At 35.1% G+C, this 16,338-nt stretch overlaps 1 protein-coding gene across 12 annotated transcripts in view; it reads left to right on the top strand.

The window, feature by feature from the left end:
- Positions 1–16,338, top strand: part of LOC139725492 (MAM and LDL-receptor class A domain-containing protein 2-like) — a 197,655-nt gene that overhangs the window by 49,254 nt on the left and 132,063 nt on the right. For 4 of the 12 annotated variants that reach the window (XM_071636567.1, XM_071636566.1, XM_071636568.1 and 1 more), the window contains exons 16-21: positions 10,180–10,296; positions 10,747–10,782; positions 11,200–11,316; positions 11,748–11,783; positions 13,067–13,207; positions 14,820–15,055. The exons of 3 other annotated variants lie outside the window; for them this stretch is intronic. In XM_071636567.1, coding sequence (XP_071492668.1) covers positions 10,180–10,296; positions 10,747–10,782; positions 11,200–11,316; positions 11,748–11,783; positions 13,067–13,207; positions 14,820–15,055 — 683 coding nt within the window. Of the gene's footprint in view, positions 1–1,553; positions 1,790–7,842; positions 7,964–9,154; positions 9,263–9,689; positions 9,726–10,179; positions 10,297–10,746; positions 10,783–11,199; positions 11,317–11,747; positions 11,784–13,066; positions 13,208–14,819; positions 15,056–16,338 lie in introns of all 12 variants that reach the window. 5 more of the 12 variants (XM_071636575.1, XM_071636576.1, XM_071636569.1 and 2 more) reach the window with 4 other exon arrangements.

Below are 16,338 nucleotides of genomic sequence, written 5' to 3'. Positions count from 1 at the left end.
TGGGAGAGTGGCATAACGATTCAATGCGAGCGAGCGAAGCGAGCGAGCTTGAAAATTTTGACATTTTACAGTCCCAAAACTCCCGTTTGTAGCTATATTTATCTTTCGCTTTGGAAATTAAGGGGTGGGGGCATCGGGCGCAACTACTGGCAATTACTGTCAGCAACATTAGGAGAATAAAAGGTTGGTCCCCTCCTTTATTAGGACCACTTTGTTTTTGGATATCTCGGTTATTTCAAGAGATATATTCATCAAACAAACTTTGAATCGTCTTAGAACTATACATGATCTTTCATATCTTACACTATGTATAAATGATTTGATGGATATTTGTTGTGAAATGGCATATTCCAAAAAGAATTAGTGATCCTAATAAAAGGTGGGTCCCACCTTTTATTCGGACCCCAGCAAAAAAACTGTTCCATCTCTTTAAAGGGGCATTCCGGACGAATTTCATAATTTCACATCATGTAGTACATAAATCAACAGCTCCATGTATAGATTCATGGAATTTATTGTGGTCCTTGAGCAGAGAAACCAATATATTGAAAATCTTAAACAAATTACACTGAACAATGTTGATGACATCAGAGCCGCATAAATTTCAGATATGTAGCAGTGTAATTTCATTACAATACCGCTTGCTCAACAAGTTCACCTGTGGAAAATCTATGCATGCCTTCTTCTTTTGTTCTGCTCCCTTGAGCCCCAACTCATGCATTCTTATGGTGAGGCTGCCATGTCATCATCCTTGTTCATTGCAATTTTTTTATAAATTTTGAAAACATTCTCATTCCCTATCCCAAACACTATAAATTCTGAAACTCTGTACTCAGTTTGACTGATTTATAGTTGTTCAAATGTAAAAGTGTGAAAATCATCCGGAGGTCCGGTTTAAGCATTTGCATTGCACAGCGCCATACTATAAGTACCGGATGCTGTCTCCTTTTCTTTGTGTTATGTTGTCTGTACCTTTCACTGGTAGAAGGACAGAGTTTCAACGAAGTGGATATAATGGAAAGCTGCTATTGAAAGTCTTGGATACAAGATTTCTTCTGTCTTCCTCACTTGCACGTACAAGTTATGTTTTTATCGATAATACATGTGAGTATGTTTGTCTGTGTTTTCCCTCACTGTGTACTTGTATCTCATGCGTATATCTGGGTGAAATTCTTTAATCCAATGGTTCTTTAATTTGAAAGCGAAATGAGGTTCGTTATTCAGAAGATTCGATCAACCGAAAATCAGATTACAAAGGTTCATTATTCCAAAGGTTCTTTCTTCTGAAAGTGGAAATAAGCTTCGTTAATCATGTTAATCAAAACAAAGTGTGGTACTGACGAAACTTCGGAATTTTACAAACCTCATTTCTTTTTGTCAGATTGATGAACCTTCGGAATAAAACCCCTCGAAATAAAGGACCTTATATGTATTATCGGATCAACGAACCTTCCGAATGACGAACTTTCGGACTGACGGACTGCATCCGAATATCCTGTTTTTACCTTGTTTGTACATTTACTCTTTTTTTTAACATTTACCTTTCCTTTTAGACGGATATTACATGTACATAGAGACATCTTCTCCACGTTATTCCGGGCAAGACGCACGCTTAACGAGCCCCGCCCAGTATCGTTACGGCCCTCAGTGCCTGACATTTTGGTATCATATGTACGGTGGCACAATTAATTCACTGAATGTCTACAAGTCAGCATCAAGTACATCGAGTGGAGGCGACGTATTATTCTCACGTACGGGACAAGTCGGCGACGTGTGGAATGAAGCACAGGTAAGTTATGTCATATACGTGTAATTAGTATGTATTTCAAGACTATGATCATATATATGCTAATGAGTGAATGTAGAAATGTATGACACAATATGTTTCTCAAGACTGTAATCATATTATGCTAATAAGTGAATGTAAAACAAAGTAAAGAAGATGTAGTATCAAGTTTTGGTCAACACTACTGCAACCCTTATCTGATTGTAACTGAGAGTGTGTGTGTGTGTGTGTGTGTGTGTGAGAGAGAGAGAGAGAGAGAGAGGGAGGGAGAGAAAAGAGAAGAGAACAATTTGACATGTAAATATTTTACACAAAAAAAGAAAACAGGTATCATTATTAATTTTGCTTGAAACCAATGTTAACATGGTTCACGTAGACTATGCTCATCTCTTCTTTGGTTATCTGTGTGTTACAAGGTTACCACAATATGATACAAGGAACCCTATTTTATGTTGAAAATAAAGAAATTCGCCTTCCACTAGCATGACAACAAAGAAAAAAAAAACCAACAACATGTATTACACATGTATAATAACAGTAACAAACAGGAAAACAGCTTTCATGTTGGTCCCGCCATACTTTTCTTTGATCAACCCCATCTCGATTTCGAATTTGACCAGTTATTACATAGTATTATCACCATGTATATTGTTGTGTTTTGCAAGGTGAAAGAACTTGTTTGATTTCTGTTATAGGGCGTAATGTCCATAAATGAAAAGTATGGAAATAAAATGAATTGAATTGAATTGAATTGAAATGAAAACAAAAGCATTGCACGGACGATGTCTTGAATGCTATGAATAAGAAAATATGTAATTTATATAAATATACATATACACAAACACCCGCACGAACGTACACATGCACAAGCACGCACTCACACACACGCACACGCACTCACACACGCATACACTCGCTCACTCACTCACACACACACACACACACACACACGTAAGCTGTTTGAAAACCCGTAATTACACATTTCCTCAAATCCAGAATATCATCTATTTAACCTCTCGTTTCCCATGTGTTCCCCATCTCCCCTGTATAAAGTTATGGTGAGAAGTAGACGAAAAGGAAAATTTAAGTCATGTGATAGAGAGGAGTTAGGAAAAGAAAAGTAGAAGGTATTGACTGGTGGAGATGAGGAGGGGCAATAAATAGCACCTGGCAAGTAAAAAAAAAAAAAAAAAACTGTCTGGTCATTTTTCGTCCTCTCTGACCCATTAACAACAGGATCCCTATTAGGTCCTGTGTTAAGTATGCGGAGACATTGGAAACTCACAGCAAACAGTCTTATTCACATTTCCTATATCATAGAGAAATACAGGTAGTTCCTAATGAGGTAGAATTTAGAGTTGCCCTTGACAACCGTGTACTTGCCCTACATGTTCTTTTTGTCCAGGATGGCATCTGCCAACGGGTGCCATCAGAACTGACAGTATCAGCCGAGTATTGTATTCTTCTCCACTCACGCAGTGGACCGGCTGCACAGTTTAATACAGTTAATTACAGTATATTATGTCAACTTGTAACTTGCTCGAATTTGGTGTGTGCCTTGTTCGCTACAGAGTTGCCCTTGGGAGCCATGTATTTGCCCTATATAACATACTGGCCGTCGGCGGTCCCAGCGTGTTGGTCTTTTTGGGGCATAGGGATGGGTGATCTTTTGCGCTGCAGTTATGGGAGAGGAGGAATCCGTATAGAATTAATGATAAAAACGGTTATTTTTTTTTTATTTCTTGTAAAATTGATTCTTCGGGTAAGGATTTCCTTCCTAGAGTTGCCCTTGGCAACCTAGTATTTGCCCTATATACTGGCGGTTGGCGGTCCCTATGAGACTTGAGATGTCTTCTCTTCTGTCATAACACAATACGTATTACATACATGTGTTCCTTCTATTGATCGGATAAAGAACAATTACCGGAGTTTTATTATAGAACTTATTTTGAATATTAGTATTCATGCTTATGACAAACTGTTCTCTTTATGTTTGTGCCTACTTAGATCGTATTAATGTTATGTATAGGACGATCCTATTTTCCTTTGTAGACAACGTTATATTAAGAGACAACGATAAAATGTGTAACTGCAATATTGCAACAATCTCCACAGTCAAATTGTTCTCTACTGCCCTCTACAGGTGCCCTCGTGGACTCAAGCAACGGACAACACGCTCACCCTTTAATACGCAATTATATAGACACAGCATTCAATTCAATTAATGATGATGACTTTTTTGATTTGGCAGGACCTTCTTTTGAACAAAACGAATCAAATATCAATCACAATGACAATTTTTTGATAATTATGTTTCTGACAGTTTTAATTCATCGCCGCAAGAATTAGATTATGATTTTGACACAGAGAACCAATTGCAAAGTCCGTCTTCTGAATATCTTACTCAAACCCAATTTACCAATGTTGTCAAGGAATATGATAGTACTACTTTTTCTCTTTTACATTTTGATATTAGAAGTATTAATAAGCATTTTGAAGAATTGAGGTTATTCTTAAATAGTCCCATCATGCATAATATCTCGGCGGTAGGTTTAACCGAAACCTGGCTCTCTCATGACTCCAGTCTTCCCTTCGCTCTCGACGGGTACGATTTAGTGGTTAATAACAGACAAAATAGGGTAGGTGGAGGCGTTGCCATATATGTTAAACAAAATTATGATTATGTAGTCCGCGATGAGTTCACCAGTATGACTGATTTTTTTGAGTCTTTATTTATTGAAATCACAGTTCCAGGCAGAAAAAATATAATCATAGGTGTAGTATATAGACCACCAAACGCGAATACTAAATTATTTTTAGATTATTTTGCGGAACTGGTTAAAAACCCACTTTTTATCAATAAAAATTGTTTTATAATGGGTGATTTCAATATAGATTTACTAAAACAGAATAATATGTCGCAAGATTTTTTGGAAATATTTTTGTCTGCCTCTTTTTTACCCTTAATATCTAAACCCACACGTATAGTTAATGAATCTGTTTCTTTAATTGATAACATTTTTTGTAACATTCTTCCTCCTGATTCTTTTGTAGTACTCTCAGATATCACCGATCATTTCCCCATCTCGACTGGTTTTTCTTTAAATGAAACAGTTAATAATAAAAACAACAATATATTTAAACGAAGAATTACTCATGAAAGTATAGCTAGGCTAGGTGCTAGCTTAGACACCGCAGACTGGTCCTGTATCTTTGATACAGATGATGTTAATTTGTCTTATGAATATTCTATGAAGATTTTTATCCAACATTTGGACATTTGTATTCCAAAACGTAGAGAAAAATCAGCTAATTACAAAAAAATACCCAGGCTCCCATGGATTTCAAAATCGCTCCTGCGTTCAATAAATAGAAAGAATAACTTATATTACAGATTTAGAATGAAACGTACTGAGCAATCAAAGTTGAAATACACTAGTTACAAAAATACTTTGACGAAAATTATACGAATAGAAAAGAAAAAATATTATACTAATCAGTTACAATTTTACAGGCATGATATGCAAAATACATGGAAAGTTTTAAAGCAAGCCATGAATATATCAAATGTTAAGTCAAATATTACAAAAATTAGATTTGATGGTGAAATTTTTGAAGATTCTCAGCAAATTTGTGATATTTTGAATAACCATTTTTCTTCAATTGGGGAAAGCCTGGCAAGTAATATTCCTCCCTCCACAAAACATTTTTCCGAATTTTTGGGTCCCCCAAATTCTAGTTCAATATTTTTTAATCCAACATACACTCAGGAGATAATTAATATTGTCTCTGATTTCAGTTCCAAAAAAAGTGCTGGACACGATGACATCAGCAATTTTCTTTTAAAGGGGGTAATATCGTCAATTGCGGATCCCTTAGCTCATATATTTAATCTATCCCTTTTTAATGGCACCTTCCCCGAAAGTATGAAAATAGCAAAAGTCATCCCCTTGTTTAAAAAAGGTGACAAATTAGATGAAAATAATTACCGACCAATTTCTTTGTTAAGTGCATTGTCAAAAATTCTTGAAAAAATTATTTATAAAAGAACTATTAATTTCATTAAATTTAATAATATATTTACGAATTCTCAGTTTGGATTTAGGGAGAAACATAGCACCACACATGCATTATTGAGTTTTATAGAAAAAGTGGCACATGCTATCGATAAATCTTCTCATTTGATAGGTTTGTTCCTGGACTTCTCCAAGGCCTTCGACACCATCAATCATGATATTTTACTTAACAAATTACACCATTATGGAGTGCGTGGGAAGGCCTTGGAGTGGTTCAGGAGCTACCTCATGAACAGGAAACAATATGTTTCTTTAAATGGTTGTAATTCACAAATATTAAATATTAAATGTGGGGTGCCACAGGGAAGTTTATTAGGTCCACTGTTGTTTACTGTTTACATAAATGATTTTTGTAGATCATCAGATGTTCTTTCTTTTATTTTTTTGCAGACGACTCAAATCTATTTTTTTTTTCACACAATAATCTTTTTACCCTTGTTAATACAATAAATTTAGAATTAGAAAATGTTGCCCAGTGGATAAGAGCAAATAAGCTATCTCTTAATCTTCAAAAAACAAAATATATGTTCTTTAGTAATTCTACTGAGGCATTACCTGTTGATATTGTTTTAGATGGTACTCCACTCGAAAATGTTTCCCATATAAAATTTCTTGGAGTAACAGTTGACAATAAGCTGTCCTGGAAATTTCATATTGACAGTATATGTAAAATTATTTCACGTAATATTGGTATAATTAATAAGCTTAAGTTTTGTTTTCCTTTGTCGTCCCTGCTTGTATTATATTCATCCTTAATATTGCCATATTTAAGTTACGGTATTCTCGCGTGGGGAAATACATATAAACATTCTTAGATAAATTACTTTTATTGCAAAAGAAATCACTCCGTGTTATATGTCATACTGCATTTTTGTCCCATACTGACCCACTATTTTATGAGCATAAAATATTGAAAATTAATGATTTGTATTTGTTTAATCTAGGACAATTTATGTATAATTACAATAAAAATAATCTCCCAAATATATTTGAAACAATGTTTCAAAGAAATCAATCCATTCATAATTATCCAACACGGCGATCAAATGATTTCCATTTGCCATTTCTGAGAACTTTGTTGGCTCAAAACACATTTATTTACGACGGGCCAAAGTACTGGAATTCACTTCCCAGTAACATTACTACAGCTCAATCTCTGAATTCCTTTAAGAATAAATTAAAATCATTTCTATTGAAATTTTACAACATCCAACAGAGTTAGTTTCCCTTTATCATCTCAGTCAAGTCATCATTCTTTTTTACATAAGTCCTCCTATTAAAGTATGTCCCTGTCTGTGTTCTAAATATAACGATGTGTTTTTTTCTTTTCTCCTGAATTCTTACCAACATATAACTACGTATAAAAAATGTTTTGCATTACATTCAATCCAGCTTGTATTTTATCAGTTATTTTACATTATGAAATCCAGATTGCTTGCGTCCACGATGGCACATGCTGTAGTTCCCTCTTTTTTCTCCCTTTTTTCCTCTCTTTTTTTCCTCTTTTTTTTTCCTTTCCTTTTCTCTCTTTTTCCTCTTCCCAATCATTTTGATGTCAGTTGACATCGGTTCGTTTATTGTGTTTTATATTGATGTTTTGTGTATTTTCTGAGGGTCCCATATCGTACAAGCTTTGCTTCTTAGTGGGACCCTCTACTTCCATCCTCATCCTTAGTAGTTGACTTGTATTATACGCTTTATGTATTTAACAAAGATGTAATCACATCTACTTTTCATTTTCATAATTTTCTTATGTACCTTTTCAAATTTTGTTCTGTATCATAAATATCCCGTGTATATGCAATGTACATACATTTCTTTGTTCATTTTGATGGAGGTGAAAATAAAGTTGAAAGTTGAAAAGTTGAAAGAATGGATTTACAATTTATATGCGTCACACCCTATTGTAACTATACATTAAAATGAGATAGAGTATGTAGCATCACGTCTATTTTGTTTAATTCTTTATCATCTTTACAGGTCACCATGAACAATAACACCCAGCCATTCTACATTACCTTTGAGGGTGTATGTGGCAGTAGCTACACAGGTGATATCGCCATAGATGACATTGTGCTTTCCCAGGGCCCCTGCCAACAAGGTATGTGACGATATTATAGCCCTATCATGTACTCATGACAAGCAAAACAAAGAGAACTTACGTAAGAAAAACCTCATTTCAGGCGTCGAGGTTGAAGTGACTGCTATAAGAATATAATAATATGAGATGCAGAAAATGATGAATACATGCAATCCCTATTCAGAAGTAATACTGGGAGATTAAAAAAAAACAGGGAGAACAACCCCTTTATGGTGTGCATGGTGATGCATAAACCGTGCCTGACGTCATGAGAATCAAACACAATGTAAACTGATGAGTAATTTGTTTTTGATTTGCACCAAGACTTCGTTTTCCCTCACTGGTTGTTTTCTCCCCCATGCAATATATGGAAATTGTCATCTTTTAGTCAAAACATATATAATGAATAACATTTTTATTGATAAAAATGAAAAGTCGTCCTACAATCTCTTAAAGTACTCTGCAGTCGTCATATCAAATGTTGCCGTTTTAATGTCAGTTGCATTTGCATTATCACCCATGTGTGAGTGCGTGTGTGTGTGTTTTAGATGGTACCATGAACAACATATCTAACAGTGCCATATGTATACAAACTGTTCGAAATTTCATTTTTTAAATCTTATATATGAACACAATTTTGTTATTTCACTGTAACATTTATTTGTGTAATTTGTTATACATCGCTCTATTCAGCCTGTCCAAAGTCGATTTGCCATTATCTACAAACAGTCAATTTCTTTCTTTCAGATTCAAATTCAAGGTCATATATTCCATTGTTTATTCAATCAGAATAAAACGTTACAAGACATTTCATTTCATGTACAATTTGATGCGCAATTGAAATTAACAGAGCATAACAAAATCTCACTTATATGATACGAGACAGAAAAAAAAATCAAAGTGAAATGAAATGCTATCCATTACTATATTTTCAAATTTTGGGATGTAACAAAATGAAACAAATAAAAAAAGAAGGATTCATCAAAAAGCCTTGTTTGTTGATTGTGAAATCCGAAAAAAAGAATATAGAATGAAAAAAAAAACAACAACAGCACAAAATTGGCTCAAAGAATATTATACATAAAAAAAGCAGTCACCAACTACGTGTTCATGAGAAATAGATGTATGTGTTGTTGTTTTTTTCTGTACTAAACTTGGGAATGCACATGAAAATAAGCACCGCTTGCATTTGAAATATTTCGTTGCGTTTAGGATGTGCCTCAAATCAATTTCAATGTAACAACGGTACCTGCATCCCGGGCAGCTGGGAATGTGATGGAATTGTCGACTGTGCCGATAACAGTGATGAGGACCATTGTGGTAAGTTAACCCCTCGTAACTCCAACTTCTTTGTCATCAGTGTTTTCGTTTTGAGAACATCACAGAGTAATCAAGTTTGTCCGGTGCTATTATAATAAAAAAGGTTTTTGAAAGGTGATGTGTGTGCATTTTGATTTATTTTGTAAAATGGCAACAGACGTTAAGCGAACTTCTACAGGCCTTATATAATGATTTTGAATTTACCCATATGACGTTTTGGCCAATAAGTAATTGTAGAGTCAAATGGTGGATTTACATATATAAATATGTAAATCCACCACTTTACTCTACAGTTATATATATATATATATATATATATATATATATGTTTATATACATATATCAGAATTCCATTTAGTTTTCATTGAACATCTTATTTGGACAAAAATGAAAAAAAAAACCGCTTTTCTTTTTTTTCACCTAATAGATTTCTCAACCAATTCGTGGTATCAGTCTACACCTGGTAAGAATATCATTTTTAATGTTAGGAAGTACGTCAGTGAAAATTTTGTCTATGCCAGCTGTGTTCTTATCACATAGAAGATAACAAAAATCGAATTGACCGCTTACGCAGATGAAACAACTTGAGTCATGATGCTTTACATGTTTTTCCCCCTCTACATACACTGTCAAGTTGATGTTTCCTGAAAGAAAACGCGGATTATCTTTGAGCACTGGCAGATTTACATCCTTTGGAGGTGTGGGGCTAATGCTGTAGATTCAATCACATTTATTTGCGTATACTAGTCTTTTTGAATGATTAAAGCAGGAAACAAGTCCATTCCTTCTTTGTCTGTCAGATGTAGCATTTCGACTGATGTATGCTACAATAACATAAGATACAGTTCTCCTTTACTTTTCATAAGAATTATAAGGAGATTCAATTTTGAAAGTTTTTATGGTGTTTCTTTTCGTAGGATATCAGTCCTGTTATAGTTGGCAGTTCCAATGTAACGATGGGTCATGTATATCAGACTATTATCGATGCAATGGATACTCCAACTGTTACGATGGCAGCGATGAATACAACTGCGGTAGGTGTTAATTTCCTAATGTATACTGTAAAATATTAACTCAATAAACTGTGCTCATTTCCGTCCCTTTAGGTCTACTGAAACTTTGAAATTGAAATACATTTGATATCTATATTCATGGCATACATTATTATTATGCACATAATTATCTATAGTTTATATTTAGATAGATACATAGACGTACTTAGTACATGTTATAACATTTTTCTCTGTTGCTTTCTTCGTTCTTGCTGTCGTTTAACTTGGAAGTTTTTGTAGCAATAAATCATGTCTTTTCGTAATTGGCTAGAAAATTGATTTGGGCGTCCCCTTATTAGTGGTTTAGAGACACTACCTATACGAAAGACGTAGACCCTACATCGCGGGATGAATTGTAAATATCTTCATTGCCCTACTATGAATGGAGAGGGTCTAAGGATTCAACTTGTCTGGTTTCTTATACTTTCGTAGACTATTCAACGAGCAGCTGGTATCAGCCCACACAGGGTAAGATGATTCAAAACCGTGATGATAGCAACATTCGACAACGTACTGTAACATCAAATGTGCCTACGATTTCATAAGCATTGATTTTAATCCTACAATATAAAATGAAAACAAATTCTTGAAAGTGTTTGATACTTAACACCGTACAGAGCCTCTTTGTTTGGTTTATAATCAATATTAACTCGATTAAAAGTTGATGACCATAATGGTTACGATGTAGCTAAAGTATATTATGATTTGTAACCTTTTGGATTTCAAACGCGTCCATTCCTTGTTTCTTCTTTGTCTAGCTATCAGATGTGGCCTTTCGACCGATGTATGCTACAATAACATAAGATAGAGTTCTCCTCTCCTTTTCGTATGAATGATAAGATATTAAATTTTGAAACTTGCTATGATGATTCTTTTCGTATATAGGATATCAGTCCTGTTATAGTTGGCAGTTCCAATGTAACGATGGGTCATGTATATCAGACTATTATCGATGCAATGGATACTCCAACTGCGGGGATGGCAGCGATGAATACAACTGCGGTAGGTATTAATTTCATATATACGGTTAGATATCAACTCAATAAACTGTGTTCTTTTCTGTCCAATTCTGGTCTATTTAAACTTTGAAAAACATTTGATATCTATGTACATACTTAAAAACACGCAAATATAGTTCATAATACATATAGCATTGCCCTACTACATTCATTTTATAGTAATGATTTGTCTCTTGCTTTCTTTTTTTTTTTTGGCTGTCGATTAATTTTGAGGTTTTTGCAGCTTTACATTGTTTATTTGGTAATTGGCTAGAAAATTGTCTTGGGCGTCCCATTCTTAGTGTTTCAGAGACAGTACGGAAGGGAAACGTACATCGGGTGACTAATTGCTAATAAATTCATTGCCCTATTATAAACTGTGTAATGGAGAGGGTCTCAGGATTCAGTTTGTATGGTTTCTTATTCTTTTTGTAGATTATTCAACGAGCAGCTGGTATCAGACCACACAGGGTAAGATGATTCAAAACCGTCAGCGTATAACAGCAACATTCGACAACGTACAGTAACATCAATTCACTTACATATTTCTTAGCATTTATTTATCTCTTAAAATATAACATACAAGCGGATTTTTGAAAATGATTGATACTGATACTATCAGAGAGTTGTGGTTTGGTTTACAAGTGATATTAACTCTGTTCAATCCGGGTCGAACATATTTTCAAAATTAATGACCATAGTTTCGATACGGCAAAAGTATAACCGTTTAAATTTCAAGAGCAAATATTCATGTAATGTCTTTAAGGCAGCATCCCTGTGTTCAATAATTTTCTCCGTAAGGATCACATGTACCTCTTACCACTTGTAAGTATCACACACATTGAAAGCAGAAACGTTTTTGCCTCGAAATCGGCGTGGAAGACTTGGCCATTATAAGGCCTGTCTGTCATCTCCCAGTGACAAACTTACCCAATTATCTTGTCCTTGGATTCAAGTTTTCATGAATAACTTTATTGTAGCTGCGATTAATGCCGCATAGAATGCAATTAGACACGGACCTCACACAATGTAACTTACCGATTAAGCTAGCCTTATAAGGGTAAAGATCGCCTCACCTCCACCCCAAAAATTTAGATCAATTCACCTAATTTAGAAAGGTAATCAAAATTTGAGGTCGCATTTTTTTTGTAGAGCACCTTGCACACGAATAATTTTCTTTTTTTGTCATTTTCCTTTGAGGTTTACTGACGGAAGAGGAGATTGAATCCGTAATTGAATAAACGCGAAGGGTGCACGTCACGAGACCGACACCCACGAATCATACAACCAACGAGTCATACAGCCCATGAGTTTGACACTAAAGCAAACAAGGCCCACGAGACCGGCAAGATAAGCAACCTGTTGTAATGTCGAATTACGTAGTGCCGAAATCATGGGCCTTATTTGTCCAGTGTTTAACTCATGGGCCTTATTTGTTAAGTGTCGAACTCATTTGCCTCGTGGGCACATGACTCGTGAGCTGTATGACTCATTGACTTTTGAACTCGTGGGCTGTGGGATTCTTCGGTGTCGGACTCGTAGGATGACCCCCAATGCAATTGCTACAGCAAGTGTTTGGTAGTCTTGCTAACCCTCGACGTGACATGCAACATCATACTCATTTACGACACAAATTTGAGGAAGCAAACTCTGAGCATATGTTGATATAGATGCAAATAGTATCGTCAATACAAGTTTTTGTTTTGTTTTTTTTTGTTTTGTTTTGTTTTTAAATCATTATTATCCTGGACCAGTTCCGGACGACTTTGACTGTAACTTTGAATCCGGTCTCTGTGGATGGCAGCAGGCTTACGGCGATGACTTTGACTGGAGTCGTCACAGCGGAAGTACTGGGTCGCAAAACACCGGACCATCTGGTGACCATACCACCGGCTGTAAGCAGTATAATTCCTTCATACTTGTTTTTCTGTTCTGTGAAGGAGATTTGCAGCTGTCGCTTTTGACCTCCATTATTGCAATTTTTGTTGCCTGGTATGTTTCAAACAGTTTATGATGATTGTTATCATTAGCAATGTTTGCGCATTTTCGTAGGTTGAGGATTAACACGTCTGTACTTCATGATTATATTTCTTTCTCGGATACGCTTTTTAATTGTCCAGAGTTCTTTTGTGTCATGTATTATCTTAAAGACATTATTAACCAATTGCAGATAAAACAAAAACCCAGCTTTAGTGCAAAATAGTTCTAAAAAAAGTCAGGCATAGAAACAAGCAGTGTAAAAAGTTAATCAATATGATTAATGTTTAGCATTTTAGATATACAAAATGTGAACAACAGTCATGATTTAATCAGTCTCTAGACTTAAAAGCCGTCTACAGTTATGGTCTAGTGAGAAAATAGCGATATCTCCTTATGTTGTAGGATTTGTAAGGTATATTACAAATCCAAACTATAGAAGTCCAAGTTTGCCATTGTTTATTCAACTTCATATTTTGCCATTTGAAAAATTAGTTATCTTGGGTTGCTTGATTTTCATGTTTAAGACACAAGGTGATCTGAAATCTTTCATGAATGATGCGTTTGTGTTAAATTCTACCGTTCATGCTTATAATACGCGTAAAAGTAATCTCATTCATCAACCCTTTGTAAGAACTCAAACTGCCCAAAATTCATTTGTATATGTTTGTATTAGAGAATGGAATAATTTGCCAATGAGAATTAGGTCAACCTCAACACTATCCAACTTTAAACATACATGTCGCATTTATCTTGAGGGACATTTGCAAAACAAGAATTGATCAGGGAAGCTGAATTTAAAAGTATAGTAAAATATAAAATATTTTTCTGCAATTTAATGAACTACATGTACAAGTGTATGTGCATGAGCGTTTTTGTAACACGTGTTTGTGTGATTGAATGTGTGTGTGTGTGTGTGTGTGTGTGCGTGCGTGTGTGTGTGTGTGTGTGTGTGCTTGTGTTGCATCTGACCTATGTAAATATGTTACACTTCTTGTTGATATGTTTAAAACTTTAGTATGTTTTGTTTTATATGTTTATCCGGGACCCCTTTTTTACAAGCTCTGCTTCTTTTGGGGTCCCAAACCATTCATTATTCTTAATGCTGTATCCTTTTGTAAAATGTCAAATGTTTAATGAATTGTTTAAATAAACTTGAACTTGAACTTGAACTTGAACGTGAACTTGGTAGGATGTTCTGCGATTGAACTGACCTACACATGAGCATCAAATGTTATAACTTGAACATTTTTTTTAATCCATCCAAAACAATTACAAATTCCTTTAGATTACGAAATTGAGACCAATTAATCCAAAATCAAGAAAATACCAAACAATTGCGATCAAATAATTTGAAAAAGTTATGTACAAGCAGAAGGTAGATGCAATACAAATTGACAAAGAACAAATATTTATTTTGTTCAAGGCAGTGATTTTTACTCTAAGTATCCCTCCGATATCGTGGTGCTTGTAATTCTTGACCTAATAAAGGGTTATACGTTTGACAACTTTTGGTTCTTCTCCACGCAGACGGATATTACATGTACATAGAGACATCCTCTCCACGTGTCTATGGGGATTTCGCACGCCTATGGAGCCCCGCCCAATATCTTTACGGGTCCTATTGCCTGACATTTTGGTATCATATGTACGGCAGCACTATCAACTCACTGAATGTCTACAAGTCAGAAACAACATTCCCAAATTCTACAGACAGTATATTCTCTCTCAGTGGGCAAAAGGGAAGCTATTGGGGTCAAGCACAGGTAATTCATTTCAGTTTTGAGACAATACAGCGTATTTCTTTACGCATTTTATTGTCGATCTGCCTTATTTGTAAAGAAAGAAGAATTTGGTAAGACTTAATGAGTTTTCAAATAACTAAGATAGCAAAAGATCTTTGATGTGGCCGTCACCCATTTTCGCAGGGCATGGATGAATATCCTACATATTATTATGATAGCCTAGTATTGGTTGAGGTGAGGATTCAACTTTTAACTTTGTGCGAGATACTTAGCACTTTGATTAAAAACAATTTCAGAAAATGTTAAAGAACATTCAATTTGAAGAGGTTTTTAAAGTTTATTTGATGAAAATCGGTTTTGAAATGACAGAGATATTCGAAACAAAACCAAAATAAAACAGATTGATCTTAATTCAAGGTCGGTCTCACAATAAGATCGCTTTGTTTTGGGTATTTCAGGGTTAAAAAAAATTTCCATTTAAAAATACATTGAATTCCTCTTAAAGGTATATGCTAATGACCCCCCGAGGGTAATTATCCCCAGGCTAAATTCTGTTTAGTGGTAAGGTTTACAGAGTAAAGATTATGGCTAGGGTTAGGTTTGGGGTTAGGAGTTTGAGTTAGGGTTAGGATTAGGGCCAGGAAAAGGATCCGGGGTAATTGCCCTAGACCCTTCATAAGAAGTTACTCACCCCCCCCCCCCCCCCTCCCCCACCCCCCCCCAAAAAAAATCACCATCTTAAAACGTTGGAAGTCTGAAGTCCCGCACTCTTTGTAGTTGTAAGTTTTTACCCCATTTTCCCCCTTTCCCTCAGAGGTATCCACATGTTACAAGCTTAGTCTTTTGAGTGGGTTCCTCCACTTTTTTTTCTCCTCAGTGTGTATATATAGAGTGTATGTATCTTTATTTTACTGATCATGTAGACAAGAATATGTTGTTAATCCTGTCTGGTTATATATATTTACAACGAGTCGCATGTCAAGTTCATGATATTGTTTCTTATACATTCTGTTGAAGAAAGAAAGTGAAAATAAAGTTTGAATTGAATTGAATTGAATTGAATTGAAGCCCCATCTTAACTGAAACCTTACCATCCCGTTGAAATTGCGTTGATGTGTTTTTATTTGTTTTTCAAGAATATCTTTCTTATTATATTCTAGATCTGCACACCATACACTGTTGATTCAGAGAAACCAGCCACAAAGACTCTAGTGTCTAATGTTGAAATACTGGACACGTTAAAAATCATGACTTGTTTTGACAAAACGAAATATTATGCCACAGTTTTCAGTAGGTCCTATCTT

Source organism: Diadema antillarum, unplaced genomic scaffold (assembly GCF_040938485.1).
Source record: "Diadema antillarum isolate AM-2024a unplaced genomic scaffold, OU_Dant_1.0 seq00000047_RagTag, whole genome shotgun sequence".
NCBI classification, from domain to species: Eukaryota; Metazoa; Echinodermata; class Echinoidea; order Diadematoida; family Diadematidae; genus Diadema; species Diadema antillarum.
This window is presented reverse-complemented; position numbering and strand designations above follow the sequence as displayed.